Below are 19,466 nucleotides of genomic sequence, written 5' to 3'. Positions count from 1 at the left end.
TGTTGCAGGGTTTTTGTTCTTGACTATCTTCTGCTTAAAAAGAAGAAACATTAAAGGTTGCGCATCCAAGCAATTGTAGATAGACTTTTGCTTATTTCCTGTGTTCCTATGTGATGATAGTTTGTTTAATGACATTTAAATCTAATTATCTTAGGGCTTTAGCTAGCTAACGTCAACATGCTAGCATACACATTCTGTTGCTAGCCAAAACTGTGTTAAATGCGTGCTAAACTGCGACTAGCTTACTACCATGACTAGCTTGTGAATCACTGAAAAATATCTTCAAATTGCTAAACTAACAGACAATTAACTAATATTTGTTTTATGGCATTTAGTTACACACAACATACCCGCAGTGCGCTGGTCTGGGCTTCATTTGTCTCCTTGGTTACAGAACGCTCTTAGCTTACTTAATGACCCAGGATATTTGACTACTCAGCCCGTGAACGTTGCCTTACTTCAAGAGCGGTGTACGAGGATGAAAATGCTTTAACTAGCTAATGCTTTTAGAGTTTAGAGTGTTTGCCGCTATGTTTAGAAGACATCAGACAACGGAACTTTTGAAAACACAGGGTTGAAAAGTTGTTTCCTTGTTAGAGTTCTTGTCAACAGTAACTTTGTATATATTTTACTATTAGAGAAGCGGAATTTCCGACCTTCAGGGAATGCAACATAAGTTTTCCTTAGAAGATGCAGTCAAAAGTCTGTATGCATGATATAATGTACTATGGTACATAGTGCTTTATGTGAAAGTTGTACATTGTCTGAGCTTTGGCAGTGCAGCAGATGTATTAGATTAATTGATTATTTTGATTAAAATGTGAGTGTAATGTCACAAATTGATGCGTTTTTGACAGACGTCCTTCCATATGATGTGGGACAATGGGCACTATAAACACAAGAATAAAAAGAGAGCTGCCTGGGGAAGACCACAAAATGAAGATTAGACTGTCTAATAATTATTCAATGAATATGTTGGACATAACATGAGAACACTGATATGAGTGCTGAGTGAGTGTGTTTTGTAGGTCTGTGTGACATCAGTGTTGCTGCAGTGTTCAGCCTGATCATGCTGTGAAGAACATTTGGATTCTACTAAGCTGGCAGATGGACCACAGATATGGACCATGTGTCATTTGGATAAGAGCATACTGGAGGGAATCCATCTTTCTTACAAGAAAACAACACAAAGCACGGCTACAATGTGGAAGGTTAGAAATCAGTAAATATCACCTTAAGAGACTCCCGACTGTTGTTGAAAAGTACAGTAAATATGTTTTGCCACTAAGGTGATGTATTCAAATTGCTTGTTGGCTTGTTATGTCCAACCAACAGCCCAAAACCTATATACGTGACAAGCATCAAATCTGCACATTTGAGAAGCTTGATTGAGTGAATTTGTGGCATTTTTGCTTGAAAACATGACTGAAACAATTAATCAATAGTTGCAGAAAGTTTTTCTGTCCCTCATCCAATCAATTAATTGACGATCTAATCGATCTTTCATCAATTATGTAATTATCTGGGTAACATTTTCACATGACTGCACATGGATAGAGGCAGGTACATGACGCAACAAAAAACTGATAGTGTGTCCCGTGTGGAGGGGCAGAGGGAGAGAGAGAGAGATGGCTGTTACTGACATTATAAGGTTGCTCCAGGAGTCCAATGGAGGGTTGGACGGAGGAATGAGAGGCTCCAACTGTAGCCCCGAGGCAGTCCATCACTGTCGTCCTCATGTAATACGGCCTGACAGACACACGCTTCCCTCGTACTCCGGCTTTAATGGACTGGCGTGACATCAGCCATCCACAGCGCAGGAGGCAAACTCCCTCTGTGAGCTGCTGTTCCAGCCGCACTCTGGGTAGAGTCAGTGTGTCCCTGAATCTGCACCTAACAAGAACTGTGCAGGTTGACTGATCAGCTTGGGAATTTGAGGCAGCATGAGGATGGATACCTGTATGAAACGATAAATTAATGGGAATGTTCCTGGAAAAGTAACAATGTACATTACTGATTACACACAGGGCCATAGCCAGAATCATATGAATACTGAGATCATGAGTCCAAGTACCCGCAATGGCCCCCCTTCCAGAAATTAGACCACCAAAAAAAATGTCTTTCATATTTTATTCATATTTTCTGCCCTTCATGAAGCCCAAATGAAAAGATAAATAATTATAATTTTAAATTCCTTTAGAGGAATGAATGTCTCTAATTTCAGTTTATTTTATAGTAAGTAGTTCAATTAAACAGGCCTTTTTCACAGCAGACATTTTGACTTGTCAGGGCAGGAAAAGCACAGGTGTTTCTAATAACACTAACAGCTCCATTCTACAAGCCATGACAGCGTGGCAGTGAGCCAGCATGCATGCGTAATACCAGGACCTTGAAACGTTGACATTATTAAAGCCCTATTGAAATTCAAATGATTATCATTCCTAGCAGGTTGATTGGATCCACCTCAAATTTGGTCAGTAAAGGCCGAAGACCTTGATGATGCTCGACAGCGAAACTTTTGAATTTTCGTCAAACGCTATTGCCGTGGCGACACATCCTTCGCCATGAAAAAGGAAGCAGTTTTTGAGGGGCGAGGGATGCTCAAAGCTCATGAAACTTTGCACTTGCGTAAGAGGTGGTAAAAAGTTATATGTTTTATGGGTCTTGCGCATGGGTGTGGCAAAATAGCTCGATAGCGCCCCCTACAAAATTTCAATGAAGCAGCCCCCGCAGCACGTTTCACCTAGATGTGTGAAATTTGTTAGGCACGTGTACCATACAGAGACTCTTAGAGCCATACTCTAAACCCAACAGGAAGTCAGCCATTTTCATTTTCACTGTGCGTTTTCAGGGCGTTTTCCTCATTTTCAAGCTCCGAACTCCTCCTAGAGCTTTAAGCAGATCGACTTTAAATTTGGTCAGTGCAATCTAAAGACCTTCACGATGAAAAGTTATTAAAAGCTTTTGCATAACTGGAACGACGCTCCCGTGGCCACGCCGCAAAGTTTGATGTTTCACCATGAAGAAAGAGACTGTTCATGCTCTATACTTTGACATTGATGAAGCAAAATTGTGAAGCTTAAGATTTTTCATCAAACGGTCTTGTTGTTGCGATGCTTTGAATTATTATTATTATTATTATTATTATTATTAGTATTTCAATGTTTCAATGTTTAAATGCTCATGTATGACATCAGGAACTCCTTCATAGAATATCAACAAATAACCTGACAGTGCAGCAGGATATCGACTCATACATCTTAGTGAGTGCAGGCTATTCAATATGGATATCGGAGTATTGAACACATGCAGTGATTATTTATGGTACAGTTACAGCCCTCAGTCCTCTGGTGGAGCCCCCTTGCAGAAGCACAGCACCAACGATCTCTATCTACAGAACAGAACAGAGACTGTGTGCTTCACCTTCTGCCTCACTGTTGAGGCCGGTGCCATCACACTTCCATTTGCTTTCAGAGCCCAGGGAGCTGTTGCATTAGTTGCTAGGCAACACAGCATGCGTGTAATTGCCAGAAGATGGAAGGACTGAGAAAAATGAAGAGTTTCTGTCCAAGAACTTTTAAAATGTGACACCCACTCCAGCAGAAGTTATTGTTGAAGTTATTGATGATCTCTTAACCTTTATTTTTTAAAATAGCAACCATTCCAATAACTTTCCAGGATACTATTAACAGGTAGGCTAAAATATATATATATATATATATATATATATATATATATACGAATGGCAAACCTTTTTGAAAGATATCCCCATTGCATTTTATTTAATGTTGTCTTTCACGCTGATTATTGGTACACTTAAAAGGCCAAAGAGAAATGCCTTAGATAAAAAATAAAAGCTAAACAACTCAGCTTTTCTTGCTAGTGAACTTCAAGTGAACTTACTGAACATTACTCACATTATCTTATGAGGTGAAAGCCTTCAGTTGTTTGTTTATGTTAGTCAGGACCAGGGAGATACGAGGTAAACTCTGGAGTGTTGCCAGTGGGAGTGAGTAACGCGCTTCCTTTCAGCAGAGAACTATACAGCTTGTGTACCAGGCGAGGTAACTCTCAGGTGGGCATGTGGATGAATAGAAAGCAGGGCATTAATGAATCAAACATAAAACAACCTTTTTGGTGAATCAGTGACTTTGGCCATGTTTCAGGAATTACAGTCCAACAACAGAAATAATGGATGACCACAAAAATCTTAATTCACCATAAAGCATATATTTCTGATGTGATAGTGTACCATTTTTTTTAGAAGTAAACTGTTATGTTTTCGCCTTCGCAATTGTGTTTTTGACATGAATAGAAACTGAAAAAGTTCACCGTGTTTGATCAAAACGTTGCTTAGTGTGTTAGCATGATAACATCAAATGCTAATTTACACTAAACTCAAAGTACAGCTAGGGTTGATGGGAATGTCATTAGTTGTGCAGGTATTTGATCATAAAACAAAATGAAAAATTTAGTTTTTAAAAAAAGTTTCTACCTAGTAGATACTTAAATAGTTCACAGGATAAGAGAAAACTTCGACCTGCTCATGACACTCCACCGAAAGTCAGAAGTCTGAGCACTATGAATGTTTTCAAAATCTTATCTTAATCCATTTGATGCCTCTTGGGATACTTCAGTCTGGACCTAAGTGGTGGACCTACCCACAGACTGACATCTCCACTCATAAAGCCACGTCGCTAACAGATCTCTGATAAAAAGTCACGCTTTCAACCGTCACAACTTCATCAAAAAACACTTTTACTATTTGTATTAGATAAGACTTCTGATATCATAAGATTGACTAGTTCCTTACAACCATTAACACAATGAATTAAAGCTTGCACAAAGTCAACATGTGCAGCACAACATACAGGGAGGAGTGAGTGTGAAATGCATAGGAAGAAACTTTATTCCTTTTGTTGAAAATAAAGACAAAATAATACAACTGGTCATTTTACAAAAAGACAAACATAAACCTTTGGACTCACGATGAGACCAAACATTGCGTACTATCTTCGAGGTCCCAGCACCTTTCGAGAGAAATCCGACACCAAAAGTCCAATTCACATTACAGCCCACGTGAAAAAAGGGCTAATCCTCAAACTCATCAACACTTTCATCAGAGTAACCACTGTAGGGCGGACTGGAGTCCAGGTGGATGCTACTGTCTGTGTCCACAGAGACCACAGAGCTGAGGCTACTGTCTATGGACACCATGCTGCCGTCGCTGTCGCTGCTACTGCTGCTGTCGTCGTCATGGATCACCATCACCTGAGCAGAGTCAGCTGCTGGAAAACACAGGACAAGAAAACAGTGAGAGTCTCTCTTTTTTTTTTTTTTTTTTAAACCAAAAATTTCCAGACTCTCGAAGTCTTCATAATCACATCTAAATTGTTATTATAAATGCAATTGCGAAAAATAAAGTTTACAGAATTCATTTATATCCACAGCAATCAATGTATATCGTCACTTTGTTTATTTTACCAGCTTTTCATTAACTTTGATTGTTTGTTTTGATCATGATTATTTAATGCTTGCTGAGACGCCAGGAGACAACAAACAAATATGATGACAGGACCTTGGATTGTCATGGCTGGACCTTTTTAATCTACAGGGGCAGAACATGTGTGATGCCTTTTTGATTTTGTACTTATACTTACTGTGTACTTTGTACATTAATTCAAATTTTCCCGCTATGTTTTGAGAGTCAGGAACGAGAAACATGTGCACCATGACTGAGATCAATCAAGCCCACATTGCTTGCTGTTTTTGATTAGAAATCATATTGCAGCATTAAGAAAACAAAAAATGTTTTTCCCTTTCCCAGAAAATTCAGGGTAGTCCTCAAACATTTGGCTCAAGAGGAACAGGGCTCACTTTACTGTTTTAGCTCAAACAATATAGAAAGACATTCCCATCAGTATCATATCAGCCACATTTTAAAAACCTACCCATATAAACTGCCATTTGGTTGGTTTTATGCTGTTTGTATTAGATTTTGTTTAAACTCTCTGTTTGGCCATGTAATAATTTCTTGTAATGTACTTATATGTTATTGTACTTTTAATGTGTATTAGTGAAGCATGTTGTAACTGTGATTGTAAAAGGTGCAATGGAAATAAAATGGAATAAAAGTTTATTTACCTAATTACTTACAATTAACCGCTTTGTTTCTGTATTCTGATAAATGACCCTGAATATATTCACTACGAGGAGCTCATATATTTTATTTTTCTACTTTTGTTTATCAGGGCTCAAACTCAGCATCATCACACCTAATATTTATAATAGAAGTATTGCAATGCTATATATTGATTTTTAGCTTTTGTGTTGAATTAATCTATATTTTATGTCAAATTAAATGTCATTTCACCATTTCTAAAATATTATCATACAACAAAACAAAAACACATAAATCAGACTCATTGTGCTGCCACCTAGTGTTTGAATTCTCACGTAGCTCCACACTCTGGACCACCCACCGCCACCCCTTCCTCCCTCGCTCCAAGCAAGCACATGTATCTATTATGCTGAGACAACCTGAAGCAATGAGCGTAAATACTCTTAAAACACCTTGAAAACCACTTTTCTTTTACTGCTTGAGAGCCTCTGAGCAGCTTCGCCACACCGGCTCAGGGTCGAGCACTTTGCTCAAGGACACTTCAGTGGTTACTGCCGAGGCCGAGAGGAACATTAGTCACTGAGCTCACCCAGACATGTCAAGGCTCTCCAGTCATTTGATCTGATGAATGTGGCATTGCACACCACTGCTAGTAAGTACACTGTCAGTCAGATATTAATGCTATATGGGTCATCATGTGGTAACTTGTGCATGATCCTCATTGAGTAAGCTACATCACTGTCACGTACTGTAGTTTGATGTGAGTTCTATAACTGAAATTTGAGGGTCATAACCATGTAGTTCGTCACAGTGGAAAAAGTTGGGCACGAAAAAACAGATATATCCAGATAGCTGCTGCAGGTATGGGGCTAGGGTAGGGTGATACATTTACTACATATTTTAATAAAAAGCAAAGTATTACCTTGATATCAGTATGTTAACATATTTAGTTGAATGTTCTACCTCAGATGGAAAAGGGTTGATTGAGTCAATTTTATTTTCCACTGTTTTAGTATAACAAAACCTATATAAGTAAAAGCATATGTTGATATGTTATGTTGAGAAGACCTCCAACTGGGACAGATGTTGGTCCAATTTCCCTTTGGAAAGTATTATTATGGACAAGTATTTTAAAATGAGAATTTAACCGACATCGGTGAACTAATGCCAAATCCAATATACAACATGAAAGAACTTGGGAGACAAATGTAAGAGGCAACATCAGAGCACCTTCATGCAAGATTATTTCCAGTTTTCACAGCAAGGATGAGCCCCATGATCTGTGTTTCAAAATAAACCATCGACCACCCTACAAGGATGATATATCATCGAACTTCTCCCTGTTGAATGATCAGACTGACTCTTATCTGTTCCTGCACTCACTGTGCGACGCTCCCGACACATTTCAAGGCTGTCCACTGACATTAGCTGATGACATCACAAGCCTGCTTCTCTGAAACAAGGAAATCTTACTTTGTGTTATACATGTTTTGTTTTTTTTTTATGTAAAAATTGGGACAGTAATCTTTAAAATGCAGTAAACTGGTTCTTATAATGTATAATATATAATATATATATATAATATAATAATTCATCTGGGCCTCTTACTTCTGTGTCCTGTTCAGCTTTCTCTTTAAAAACAACAAAAATGAAGTAAAAAAAAAAAAAAAGCTTCTCTAACTGTAATAACTTTAGGATACTAATGATAACGCACCTCTCACCTTTCCTCTCCGTGATGAGTGTCTGCCGCCTCGCCTTCATGTCCAGGCTCAAGTTTTCCACCATGCTGTTGATGCAGTTGTCCAGGGCCAGACAGCGGGTCTGGGACTGGATGGCCTGTCGGCAGATGGGACACTCGTCTTTCTTTTTGCGCCACTGCTTGATGCAGTGACAGCAGAAGCTGTGAGCACAGTTCAGGATGACTGCCTGTAGATGATATCAGATTAAAATCAATTGCTTGTTAATTTCATTGCACAAGTATTCATATTTTTGTGTCCATCTTCTGAAACACCTCAAATAGTTGTTTTCCCCTGACAGTTGTATATAGCTTCATTGTTTCTATTGCTGTATTCAGTGTTTGTACCCAAAATGTCTGTCCCATCAGAGTCAAAGATTTGTACGTAGGCATAAAAGAATAGCAAGACAATATAATTTCCAACACCATCCTAAAGTGACTCTTAATCCTACCTCAATGAAGAGCTCGGAGCAGATGATGCACTGAAGCTCGTTCTCCAGAACTTCAGTCACTTGAGTTACTACTTCCTCCTTTTGGGCTCTCGCCTTTTCTTTCTCCTCCTGCAAGAATAAATGAATAAAGCGTTGCTGATGCCACACCAAACCATGCAAAAAGCATGCTTAAATGATAACAGCATACCTTTGTCACTTCCAGCTCTTTGTTTTTGGCCAAGAGAATCTCTTCAAAGCCTTGCCGAGAGAGGGCAAGTTCACCTATTACTTTCTTTTGCTGAGGACGTTGAAAACAGTTTCAAAAATGTTAGTCAATTTTATGCATACAAGACTTCATTGTAACATGTTTATGAATTCATTATAAATTCTGTGTCTGGTTGCTTGTTTTAGTGGTATAACAATAAAAGCTCCAGTTTTATGCTACATACCTCTTGCAAGGCTTCGTCTAACTGTTTTTTCAAAAGCTCCTCTTGCTGCTGTGTTTTCTGTGCCTAAATACATAAAAAGTCGAACTGTTAGAGGGTTGGGTCGCTCATTTTCTCACTTACTGCAAAAGCTGTAAAATGTTTTTTTTAACTTAAGCTATTTTTTTTGCAAAATCTCCATAAAAGCTGCCATTTATTTTGACTTTGAATTGATCGATTTAAAGTAGTTAGCTTATACATCATTATTAGATAAACGTGAAGCATAGCTAGCAGACTTTTTAAAAGTAAACTACTATATTGATTCAATAACAGAAGCAGTTGTTAGCATGCTGCATGTATTGAAAGGAGCTACTGAAAAAAAAACTCTCACCTCTAGCTGCCTCTTAGTTTCACTGAAGGACTTCTCTAACGTCTCCATCCGGTGCATCTTGGCTCTGAGCGTCTCCAGCTGACCCTGCAGCTCCCTGACCTGCTCCTCTCTGAGCGGGTCAGTCTTCCGGGGCTCTCCCCCCAGCGAGGCTACCTGCCTCTGGGTGTCGTCCACCTGCTCCCTCAGCATCAGGATGTTCTGGCTGTACCTGCAAACAAATAATAAAAAAAAAACTTAAAGGCGAACTCAGTGGTTGTAACCAAAAGGAATATAATAGTGTGTCACAGCCGCAGTTCATACCTCTTATCTATCAACACCATATTTCAGACAAAGATAAAATCTGTATTAAGGTGGATGCGTCTTTCAGAAAAACTGATGCTTAGCCCTGTGACTCGAATATTATGACAATACATGAGAGGCACAAACTGGGGCTTACATTTGCAAGTTGTCCAGGTCACATGGAGTACTGGAGCCATCTGAGGGCAGGTCTACTTCCTGGACCAGTCTGCTGGGTCCAGTGTCCTCTGGCTGGGTGTGACTGAGCCTCGGCTGGCGTTTCACTGGTGACAGAGGGCAGGGCTTTGCAAATGACTTGTCTGCAGAAGAGCAGCGGTAGAGCTTGGGCTTTGAGGTAGACGGCTCAACTTCTTCCACGGCCAACTTCCTCTTGGGCTTCTTGGGAACATGGGCTGCTTTAGCACCCTCTCTATGTCCCTTTGCCAGGTAGAGTTTAATGTCTTTGAGGGGCCGCTGGACGAGGATGTAGTCAAACTCCACTTTGGTTCCAATTACAGGAACCCCAAGCTGTATGGAGTCTCCGAGCCTCAGCTGATGGGCTTCTTCAGCAGGTATGCGGTTTCCATTCACCCACACACCGTTGAGACTCTGAGAAAAAAAGCAACAGCGTCTTTTTCAGCTGCAGTTGTATATAATATTCATATACTAAGAATATTAAGAACATACACTCAGTGTCCATTTTATTAGGTACACCTGTAACATCGAATGCAATCTGCAATTCCAACTTTACAAAGATAATGTTCAGTTTTCATTGACACTGTCAGAGAGGTACTAATTGAACTATATATTTTTCTTATTGAAGGTATAGTTTACAGGGGTGCTGTACTGGCCTCCATTATATTGAGAGGTGTTTCTAATGCTTACAAACATTTACAAACATGAGGGGGGAAGAAGTGCCAATCAAATATCACTAATACAAGAGAATGTAATACTCATATTTAAGCAATTACCTTCCTGTCTAACACTGTCCACTGGCCACCTTCCCTTTGCTTGAAAGTACAGTGCAGTCTGGAGATCATCAGAGGACAACTTGGAGACAACAGCTGGTAGGTGACATCCACACCACGTCCAATGGTGATCTGGACAGTCAAAACAAACATCACAAACAGACAGACAGCTAGCTATTTAACGTTGCCGTGCAGCTCTTTAAACTCATTAACGCATAAGAATACTCTTCGATAACGACAAAATAGAGAAAAGAAAAAAAAGAACCATGAATGATGAATATATTGTGTGTGAAAAATCGGAATCTACCGTGAACTTGAGTTTTAGTTTAATATAAGGCAAATGTAGCTAGTTAGCTAGCATTAGCAAACTGCACCTCTGTGTTTTCGGTCAGGCGAAGCCAGTCTGAATTTCTTCCGACTCTCATCAAACATAAAACCTCTGAGTCTGAGCTTTCATCCTCCTCAGCCGCAGAAGAATCTGTCGTTACAGTTTCCATCTTTATCTCATTCTGTCAGCGGCTAAAACGACCTGAAACACGGCACGTGCAGTGTTGTTGCTCCGTCCATAGCTAACGTTGTAACAGCACAGTGTCAAGATGGAGACTGACAGAGCAAAACCGGAACACGTTTGGCTTGTTTTCAAAATAAAGACGTTACATGAGTTGAACTGATCAATCACTCTGTTGCTATTAAAATTAACATTTGTTGATGTCTTTTCTTTCTTTATTTTAATTCACTTTATTTCTCAGGGACAGTGTATATTAATACACATTACAGTAAATATGCCAGAATTAGCCAGGAGGCTAGTTTTCATCTGTAGTCCCCTGGCCACATGTAAAGTTGACAACCTGAAGTCAAACTGAAATCGTATTAACATGAATCAGGTGATTGGGTCTTGGATAGGTAAATCACACAGTCCCTCAACCCTATTGCAATAATACATCAAATACAAATAATACAAATCATAATACATGTTCTTGTCATAAAAAACACCTGGGTAACCTCTTTATTTATTCTGTTTTGTTGACATGAAAATATAGACCCCTTACAAATATTCAAAACACAGCAGTGGAACCTGCTATTGATCCCAAATTGAGTGACAGTAATACACGGATTAACTCAACACAACCATTAAAAAGTCAAAAAGTTGACAAGGTGTAAAATGCATTTTACATATAAATAAGTTATTGTTAAGTATAAAACGTAAAAGTACTCATCATGCAGAGTGACACCTCTAGTTGTTGTATTATTATATCATTGGATCATTAGTGTTGTAGTGGGTTGAGCTAAAGCTAAGTCTTCATGTAAACTGATCATATGTTTTTTTTAACTAGTAACTTTAAGTGGAGTAATAATAATAATAATAATAATAATAATAATAATAATAATAATGTACTCTACATTGTTTTCTTCTGAAATGTAGTGTATTACCTAAACCTTGTACTTAAATGTAATACTTGAGTAAATGTACTTAGATACTCTCTACCACTGATAGGCCTACCAATATACATTTTGCTGATATTTTTTGTATTATCAAGAAAAAATGAATGCAGGATTTCTACTTGTAATGCAGTATTTTTTTTTTTACAATGTGGTTCTTCAGCCCACCAGTAAAAGATGTGAGCACTTCTTCCACTGCTCCTCTCTCACATACAGTTTGCACCTTTAAATGAAACACCACTTGGCTTGTTGTCCCTGCAGCGGTGTTTGACTGCCATCGACACGTCTACAACGCAGACATCCTGTTGCCGTTCGCTCGTTCGACCCCGCGTCCCAAAACGCGCGCACCCCGAGCTCCGGGCGGGACTTCCTTTCTCGTGCGGATGCGATATTAGGGTGAGCAGGCAGAAAGGGCTTGGTCGGGGTGTCACTGGTCTCTCTGTGCGCCTCCCTGGACAGCAGATAACCGGGCTGACGACGCCGCTTGCTGCTTGCTGCTGCTGCTGAAGCCTCGTAGATGAATCTCCACCTCGGCTATGCTGCCCTGAGAGCGCCGCGAGCACCCGCCCTGCCAAAATGTCTGATGTCAACAAGACTATTCAGAAATGGCACGCCAGTTTTAAGAAAGGCACAGACTTTGACTCGTGGGGACAATTAGTGGAGGCTATAGATGAGTACCAAATGTAAGTTGCATTCAACATGTGTATCCTGCCTCTCCACAAAAGCTGGTCTATCCTGAGCACAGCTTCACGCTTCTTTTCCTCTCCGTTGTGATCAGTCTCTCCTTTAGTCTGCAGCCAGTGAACAGCATGTAGGAGACAGTGGGTGCATGGTGCTTCACGGGAAGTTATAGCCTCTGAGCTGTCAGTCAGCAGTAAACAAACCCTACCCATCCATGACGTGATGTGGCAGTCGTTGCAGAGGGAGCAGAGTCGCTGTGTGCATGTTTGCATCCCAGATTCATCCACCACCACCACCACCACCACCACCACTTTTGAGTGGAGGGAGAGACCATTTCATAAAGCCTGTCATGGAAAAGCATCCAGGGCTGCGTGCAGTGCGTTTCATTATGTGTCATGCAGTGCAGAAACGGGCCAATATGCCTCAAGAGTATTGAGAAATAGTCAGCCACACCCTCTCATTGTTATGGGTGGGTTTTCATCTGTCTTGTGAGGAATGTTTCCTGCTTTCAGACAACATCAGTGACTTCACACATTTGTAAAGCTGTCATCTGCTCTGTCAAGTAATTCATGTTTTATGTGAAAGTGCACTAATAATACAAAATCTACACCCTGACACTGTTTTCGTGACCGCAAGGGGGCGCAGATATACATCATTCAGCCACCTTACATGACAAGTTTTACTGCAGAGCATTAACGCATTTCTGTGTTGTTATTTAGTCTGGCGAGACAACTGCAAAAAGAGGTCCAGTCATCGAATTCATCAGACTTCACAGAAGAGCAGAAGGTAATCATTACATCTCCTTAACCTCTGCACAGAAAAGCTATTTATTTATTTAGCATTAACTAACAAGTGTTTTTTTTATTTTTTAGAAAACTTTAGGAAAGATTGCAACATGCCTGGAGATGAGAAGTGGCAGTTTGCAGGTTTGTGTCGCTCTTCTTGAGTTTTATATGAAATATGACAGGAATGACCAAATCTGGAATTTATAGAGCACATTTTAAAAACAACAAATGTTTGACCAAAGTAATGTACAGAGGGAATTACAATCAAACAATCAAATAAAAACTTAATTATCAGGATGAATAAGTAAAGAGTGATGTCATGAGTCCAAGCCTTTTTCAGTGCTACTCCACCCCCACCAAGTCATGTGTGACTATCCACCAAAAAAGTATTTATTATAAATTTAAACACAACTCTTCTCCAGTACACCATACTTCATTCACATTTTTGGCTATTTAGCCTTCATCAACCACCCTGATAAAGGCAGGAAAGGTGAAAGTCTTAACTGAAGTGCGGAGTACTGAAGAAGAGCTGTGCCACGTGTAATTTTGATGGACTTGCATTGAAGTTGACACTGGTCTGCACCCTCCTGTATGTGCATTCTCAAAGTTTTAAAAGAATGTTTACATATTATATTTTTTAATTAATCTCCCTGCATGATGATCTAAATGCTGTTTCACAGCTTTCCCCACACATATAATTCCCTTTTATTTTATTGAAATTGTAATGTAGTATTGTAATGTAATACAATTGTAATGTTCATATTATTATTATTTTTGCTACAAGCAGACAAATTTCAAATATATAGACTCCAAAAAAAGATCAGAATCAGCCTTAAAAATGTTTTATTATTCGTCCATTCAGTTTATGTAATACTCAGTCTCAGTCAAAGCAAAAGGCATATTTTCCTATAAATTCACTTTTCTAAAGAATGTGTCATTTGTCTGCTCTTCTGTAGTGCACACAGTCAAAGGAGGACTTCAAGTTAGAAGAACTGAAGAAACTGGAAACCAGTAAGTGTAGTGACTGGGAATTAACTGTCTACTGCCGTGATTGGGTATTCTGATCCACCCAAAACTCAACTTTCTCCTTTTTGTCGACAGTAATTCAAAATATTCTGACCTACAACAAAGAATTCCCCTTTGATGTCCAGCCTGTGCCCTTAAGGTAAATGTCCATCACTAAATATCTCATGTTGTTACTTGTATTTTACAGTCAATCCGGCTGCAGCATTAAAGATAATTTATTTACTTGGGATCTGTGTGTGTGTGTGTGTGTGTGTGATAAAATAATATCAACCCAAAGTCCTCTTGCTAGCTTTCCAGAGCTTTTGAAATAAGACAATTAAATAGTAAATCGATCATGATAACAAGCCTGTGCCAGTTCCATTTACTGATGAAAACTGCTGAGAAAAAGCTAGTAAGTGTCCTTTGAGTTGAGGTGATCTTGTCACATTTTCCTTTTGGAGTTACAACTGAAGCTGATCTGTTATTCAGTTTGTCTACATATACCTACGATATGCTGTATATGTGCTTTATCTGCCTGTTTATTTCCTCACTACTTCTTTGGGCATTTAGGCAGATTTGTATTAAATCTACCTGTAACTTCTGATCATGTGTACAGCTCATATTTACTTGTACCCTTCTGTTTACATAATACAGCATTTTACTCCGTGATCTTCTCTTTGCTTTTTCCTTGTAATTTATTGGATAATCTGACCCCGTCTGACTTCTAAAAATGATTCAAATAAAACAAGAAAAACAGCGGGTTGCAGGTAGCCTTTGCGTCATATTATGTGGTCACAAGCTAGAACGATTGGGAACCGCTGACCTATATTGCTTAATCTCTCTCTCTCTCTCTGCTGCGGTCTGGCTCGATTTCCTCACAGGAATAGTTGAAGTTTCATCTAATATCTGATGTGATCAAACTTGCTGTTCCTCTCTGTCAGGAAAATCCTCGCTCCAGGTGAAGAGGAGAACCTGGAGCTGGAGGAGGAGGAGGATGCTGCAGCAGGAGCGGGTTCTACAGAAGCTTTTCCCCCGCGAGCCCCTGGTACTGCGCACCCTGTCGATTAGCAGTTAATCAAACGCACCCACAGTTTGGGATGTTTGATTTGTTGTGTCATGGTGTCACGTTGTCTGTTTGACTGTGTGTCTTTTTTTTTTTTGTTCTCTCTGTCGGTGCTGTGCATGGCTTCATCGCTCATTCCTGCCCGCTTCATTTGCAGCTTCGCAAGGTACGACTTTATCAACGAACAGCATCTGAATTTGTTCATTACTGCATGTCAGACGTTTTTTTTTATTTTTATCACAGCCTTTCAGTGGAAATACACAGCTTGTTGCTGAATTGACAAACGTGACCATTCAGAGTTCATCTTAGAATCAGATGCTTCTGTAAAGATATGTAGATTTAGATAACTTTAGAAGATACCTTTTTGAAGTCTGATCTCTTTACCAAGTCTGGAAAGTAAATAAAACAACTATCCTTGATAAGAACTATTGTTGTGGTATCATTAGTATATATAGTATTACAGATGTTTAATATTTAAATGTTACTTAATACTAAAGCCTGTAATCTGATGGCATAAACAGCACGCTACTGAAAATGCTGTCTGCTGTTGGCTAATCTGTGGTCCCAGGTGATGTCACCACCTATTGTTATGATAACTGTTAATGTCTGTAACCTTGTGTGTCCTCCACAGGTACCTTGTTGCCACGGTTACCCTCAGAGCCTGGGATGACGCTACTTACATTAAAGATTGAAAAAATTGGGTTGAAGGATGCCGGGCAGTGCATCGATCCCTACATGACCATAAGTGTCAAAGGTAACATCTGACACGTTTCAAATATGAGTTGTCTGGCGAGCAGTTTGGTGAGGTGCTGAAGACCTCCACAGCTGCTGCTCTCAGATTACAGCCGCGCCCTTTTCTCTGCTGTGGTGGTTCCTCTACTCTCCCACTGTCTTGTAGAGAAAAGCTACTCAAGTGCTTTGAAAATGCTGCAGAAGTGCATCACCTTGAAAATCTGCCAAAACTGTTCTTTACAGCTGCGTGTTGTGTTTTTTCTCGGCCTGCAGATTTGAACGGTGTAGATTTGAACCCGGTGCAGGACACCCCCGTGGCCACCAGGAAGGAAGATACCTACATTCACTTCAGTGTGGACATAGAGATCCAGAGACATGTGGAGAAATTACCAAAAGGTACTGACTGACAGTTTATACAAAGTGACACACTATAAATATAACTGAATAAAACATTGAATTCCTACATTACTAAGATCACAAAATTCTGGCCATATTCCATGGTTTTCTAATAGTTAACATGGGAATTGTTATCCATTCATATTATTGGAAACTTGACATGCCAGTGTGCAATGTTTTGTTTCAAAATAGAGCACAGACATTCAAAGAGATGGCAGTACTGGTGAAGTAATTGTTTAGTATGTTAAGCCTCCTACTCATGTTGTAAAACCTGCTATACATTCTTCCAGGAGCAGCTATCTTCTTTGAATTCAAGCACTACAAACCTAAAAAGAGGTTTACCAGCACTAAATGTTTTGCCTTCATGGAAATGGACGAGATCAAACCCGGCCCCATTGTAATCGAACTGTGAGTCAACATGTATCTTTGTCTAAATGATTTGAGGGATTCCTTTGTTGACTTTTGAGACATGCGGTGTGAACTGTACCTTCTTGAATTTCAGGTACAAGAAGCCCACAGACTTCAAGAGGAAGAAACTGCAGCTTCTAACAAAGAAACAACTCTATCTCCATCTTCATCAGACATTACACAAGGACAGCTAAGTCGCAGCACACCTTGAACTTTGAACCGCCTCCTTTAATCTCTCTCTTGCATCCATATCCAGCAAAATGTGGTGTTCCACCTCATCACATCCAGCAATATTAAATCAAGGTTGTAGTGTTTTCCCCATGAGTATATGAAGAAAGTAAAAGGAACTGAGCCAAACATTAGTCACATCAGCTCAGACCGCCACATTACTTCTGCATTTCTGTATTATTTGATTTTGTAGTCAAGTGCATCCATTATGTTGCAGGAAACCCTTCCAAAACTCCAAAAACCCTTTTTAAAATATTTCAGTTTGACTAGCTTGATGTACAGTGCTTTCATATTACAGCAGGGTTATGTTAAACAGTTAAAACACCTCATCTCCAGTCTTCCTTAGCTCACTGATTTTGGGAAACGGGACACAACGTGAGTTATTGCAGGTGCTCAGCGTGAGTCTTAATGAAATTTGACTTGATACGACTATGTGTTTGTGGACTTTGGATTCTCAAGTTAAATTTAACAGCAAACTGTTTGCTCCATCACGTAATTGTGTCATAGCCGGAGTGTGCCATAATAATAGACTTTTATAGTGTTTAATTCTTATCAATTAAATCTGTGCATTTAAAAAAGCTATTATAACCTGGTTACGTTTTAATTTAAAGAGTTGTCTTTAAATTAAAGATATCATGAAATGGAAACTTGATCATAATTATATATAATATTAATTATATTAAACACTAAAAAAGTCCTGGTGTCACACTCGGACTCTATAATGGTTTGATGTTTTGTCACAGACAGTAGTTCAACTCAGCAGTGGCATTTATAATGTTAAATGGTGCAATTTTATGTTTATATGCAGGAGGTTTATTATTTTTTTAAAAGTCAAAATATTTCACAAGTTTGATTTAATTTTCTATACTCCGCAAATATGTGTTTCATCCCAGAATTAATGAGATTATGACCTTGTAGCAGTGAGACGTCCCCATCATTCTGACAGTCCTCACGTCAGTGTTCATGCTTCAGTATGTATTGGATTTAGTATGTTTAAATACTGTTTCATACTGTTTTATAAATGCATAAAGAGTCAAATGGATGCAGCATGGTTTGCATGCTGTGGATGTGCATCCTGTATTCAGGATAACACCACTTTCTTTTTTCTAAGAAAGCAGAAATGCAGTGTTCAGGTTGGATTATTCAGATGTTTGTCACCTGCCTGGAAGTGTTTTTTTTTAAAATCTCGTGTTATTTTGCAGATCACATGTTTTACGTAGAGGATACGTCTTTATTGGCAGTCAATGGACAGGAATTGTGCTCTTGGACTGACTTTTTAAGAAGTGTCTTTCTCTTAAATTGTTACTCAGAAAAGCCCACTACTTTTACTTTGAAATTTCAAATCACCATGTTATAAAGGGCTTTTTTTTTTTTTTTAAATGAAGTTGCATGTAATTTGTTTCCATTCTGACTTTGCAGGTGTTCTTCTTCACTAAGACATCTACATTGTAATATTTGTTTTTAGATTTTATTTTTGTAACGTCACAATATTCAGGACTGTAAATTAACTGTAAGATACACTAACTGATGAATATACAGTAACTGTGTGTATGTATGAAGCGCTATGAGGTGGTAGGACTGAGACCTGTGGAGTGTTTTAGTTTTGTTGACAGACTGAAGGGAGTTGTATCAAACATTTACAATGCTTTTAATTTCTAATAAACTACAAATTACGCAGTTTTTATCGTGTGATTTATGCAAATATTAACCAGCCGCTGAAAGTTACTAACTTGTTATTAAATATGCATTCAAGGCTTGAGACAATCCTCTTTAAAAAGAGCCACTTTTCATTCTCTTCAAAAGGCTTCAAAAGTTACTTTATTCCTCAATCTGACGTGTTCCTTTCTCAAAAATACAGTATTTTTCAGGCTACTTCTTTTGGCCTGCTCGAATTGTTCCTTGAAACACAAAATATGTATTTTTAACAGCATTTTCCGCGGTTTAAATGTCATATGCTCACCTTCTGAAAGCTAGTATTAGGTCAGGTCACTCAAATTACAAAAATAACATTTTCACTTACCTCTTGTGGCATCTTGCCATGTAAACACTTTTATTTGCTCCCATCCAAATCACTCAACACTGCTTACAGAACATTTAAATAAATACCCATAAAACTATAAATTCTTATGTTTTTATTGTGGAACATAGTTTAAGGTTGTTTATCTATGGTTTAATTTTATGGGTGTTTATGTCCTATGTTCTGCAACCAGCGCCGGTTGATTAGGACACAGATGGGATTTCCATGATTTTATGGATGAATAAATTGAAGCTTGTAGGAAATACCCGTCTCCGAGATGTCTGCCTTCACCCAAACCCAATGGAGATGAATGGGATTTCATTTGTGGTGCTCACAGCATTTAAAAATGACATTTGAATAATTC

The 19,466-nt window shown here is 38.9% G+C and overlaps 2 protein-coding genes across 5 annotated transcripts; one reads left to right on the top strand and one right to left on the bottom strand.

The window, feature by feature from the left end:
• Window positions 1-4,881: 4,881 nt before the first annotated feature.
• On the bottom strand, window positions 4,882-10,870 carry rnf8 (ring finger protein 8, E3 ubiquitin protein ligase). Of its 4 annotated transcripts, none has more exons than XM_070925986.1 (9): window positions 10,722-10,870; window positions 10,351-10,479; window positions 9,540-9,988; window positions 9,104-9,311; window positions 8,737-8,799; window positions 8,496-8,585; window positions 8,309-8,416; window positions 7,843-8,047; window positions 4,882-5,288 (listed from the first exon to the last, which is right to left on the bottom strand). In XM_070925986.1, exons 1-9 carry the CDS (start codon window positions 10,842-10,844, stop codon window positions 5,092-5,094), a joined length of 1,572 nt encoding a protein of 523 aa, XP_070782087.1. In that variant the 5' UTR covers window positions 10,845-10,870; the 3' UTR covers window positions 4,882-5,091. The 4 variants fall into 4 exon arrangements, with proteins under 4 accessions (XP_070782087.1, XP_070782088.1, XP_070782090.1 ...); XM_070925987.1 differs by having other exon boundaries at window positions 4,882-5,285; XM_070925989.1 differs by having other exon boundaries at window positions 5,150-5,285; window positions 7,836-8,047.
• Window positions 10,871-12,311: 1,441 nt separating this feature from the next.
• aida (axin interactor, dorsalization associated) lies at window positions 12,312-17,508 on the top strand. Its single transcript, XM_070926192.1, has 10 exons — window positions 12,312-12,470; window positions 13,188-13,254; window positions 13,341-13,394; window positions 14,210-14,264; window positions 14,355-14,418; window positions 15,200-15,303; window positions 15,953-16,075; window positions 16,327-16,449; window positions 16,740-16,857; window positions 16,952-17,508. Exons 1-10 carry the CDS (start codon window positions 12,364-12,366, stop codon window positions 17,049-17,051), a joined length of 915 nt encoding a protein of 304 aa, XP_070782293.1. The 5' UTR covers window positions 12,312-12,363; the 3' UTR covers window positions 17,052-17,508.
• The last annotated feature ends 1,958 nt before the right edge of the window (window positions 17,509-19,466 follow it).

The sequence above is a fragment of the Enoplosus armatus genome, chromosome 19 (assembly GCF_043641665.1).
Source record: "Enoplosus armatus isolate fEnoArm2 chromosome 19, fEnoArm2.hap1, whole genome shotgun sequence".
In the NCBI taxonomy this organism is placed as follows: Eukaryota; Metazoa; Chordata; class Actinopteri; order Centrarchiformes; family Enoplosidae; genus Enoplosus; species Enoplosus armatus.
The sequence above is the reverse complement of the archived record's forward strand: the minus strand, read 5'-3'. Positions and strand labels throughout refer to the sequence as shown.

Excerpts from the sequence above, each read along its gene's own strand:
- rnf8 (XM_070925986.1), bottom strand. The coding sequence starts at position 10,844 with ATGGAAACTGTAACGACAGATTCTTCTGCGGCTGAGGAGGATGAAAGC. Across the intron at positions 10,480-10,721 it reads GCCTGACCGAAAACACAGAG|ATCACCATTGGACGTGGTGT; the intron begins GTGCAGTTTGCT and ends TTGACTGTCCAG. Across the intron at positions 8,800-9,103 it reads AAACTAAGAGGCAGCTAGAG|GCACAGAAAACACAGCAGCA; the intron begins GTGAGAGTTTTT and ends TTATGTATTTAG.
- aida (XM_070926192.1), top strand. The coding sequence starts at position 12,364 with ATGTCTGATGTCAACAAGACTATTCAGAAATGGCACGCCAGTTTTAAG. Across the intron at positions 12,471-13,187 it reads GCTATAGATGAGTACCAAAT|TCTGGCGAGACAACTGCAAA; the intron begins GTAAGTTGCATT and ends GTTGTTATTTAG. Across the intron at positions 15,304-15,952 it reads TTTTCCCCCGCGAGCCCCTG|GTACCTTGTTGCCACGGTTA; the intron begins GTACTGCGCACC and ends TGTCCTCCACAG.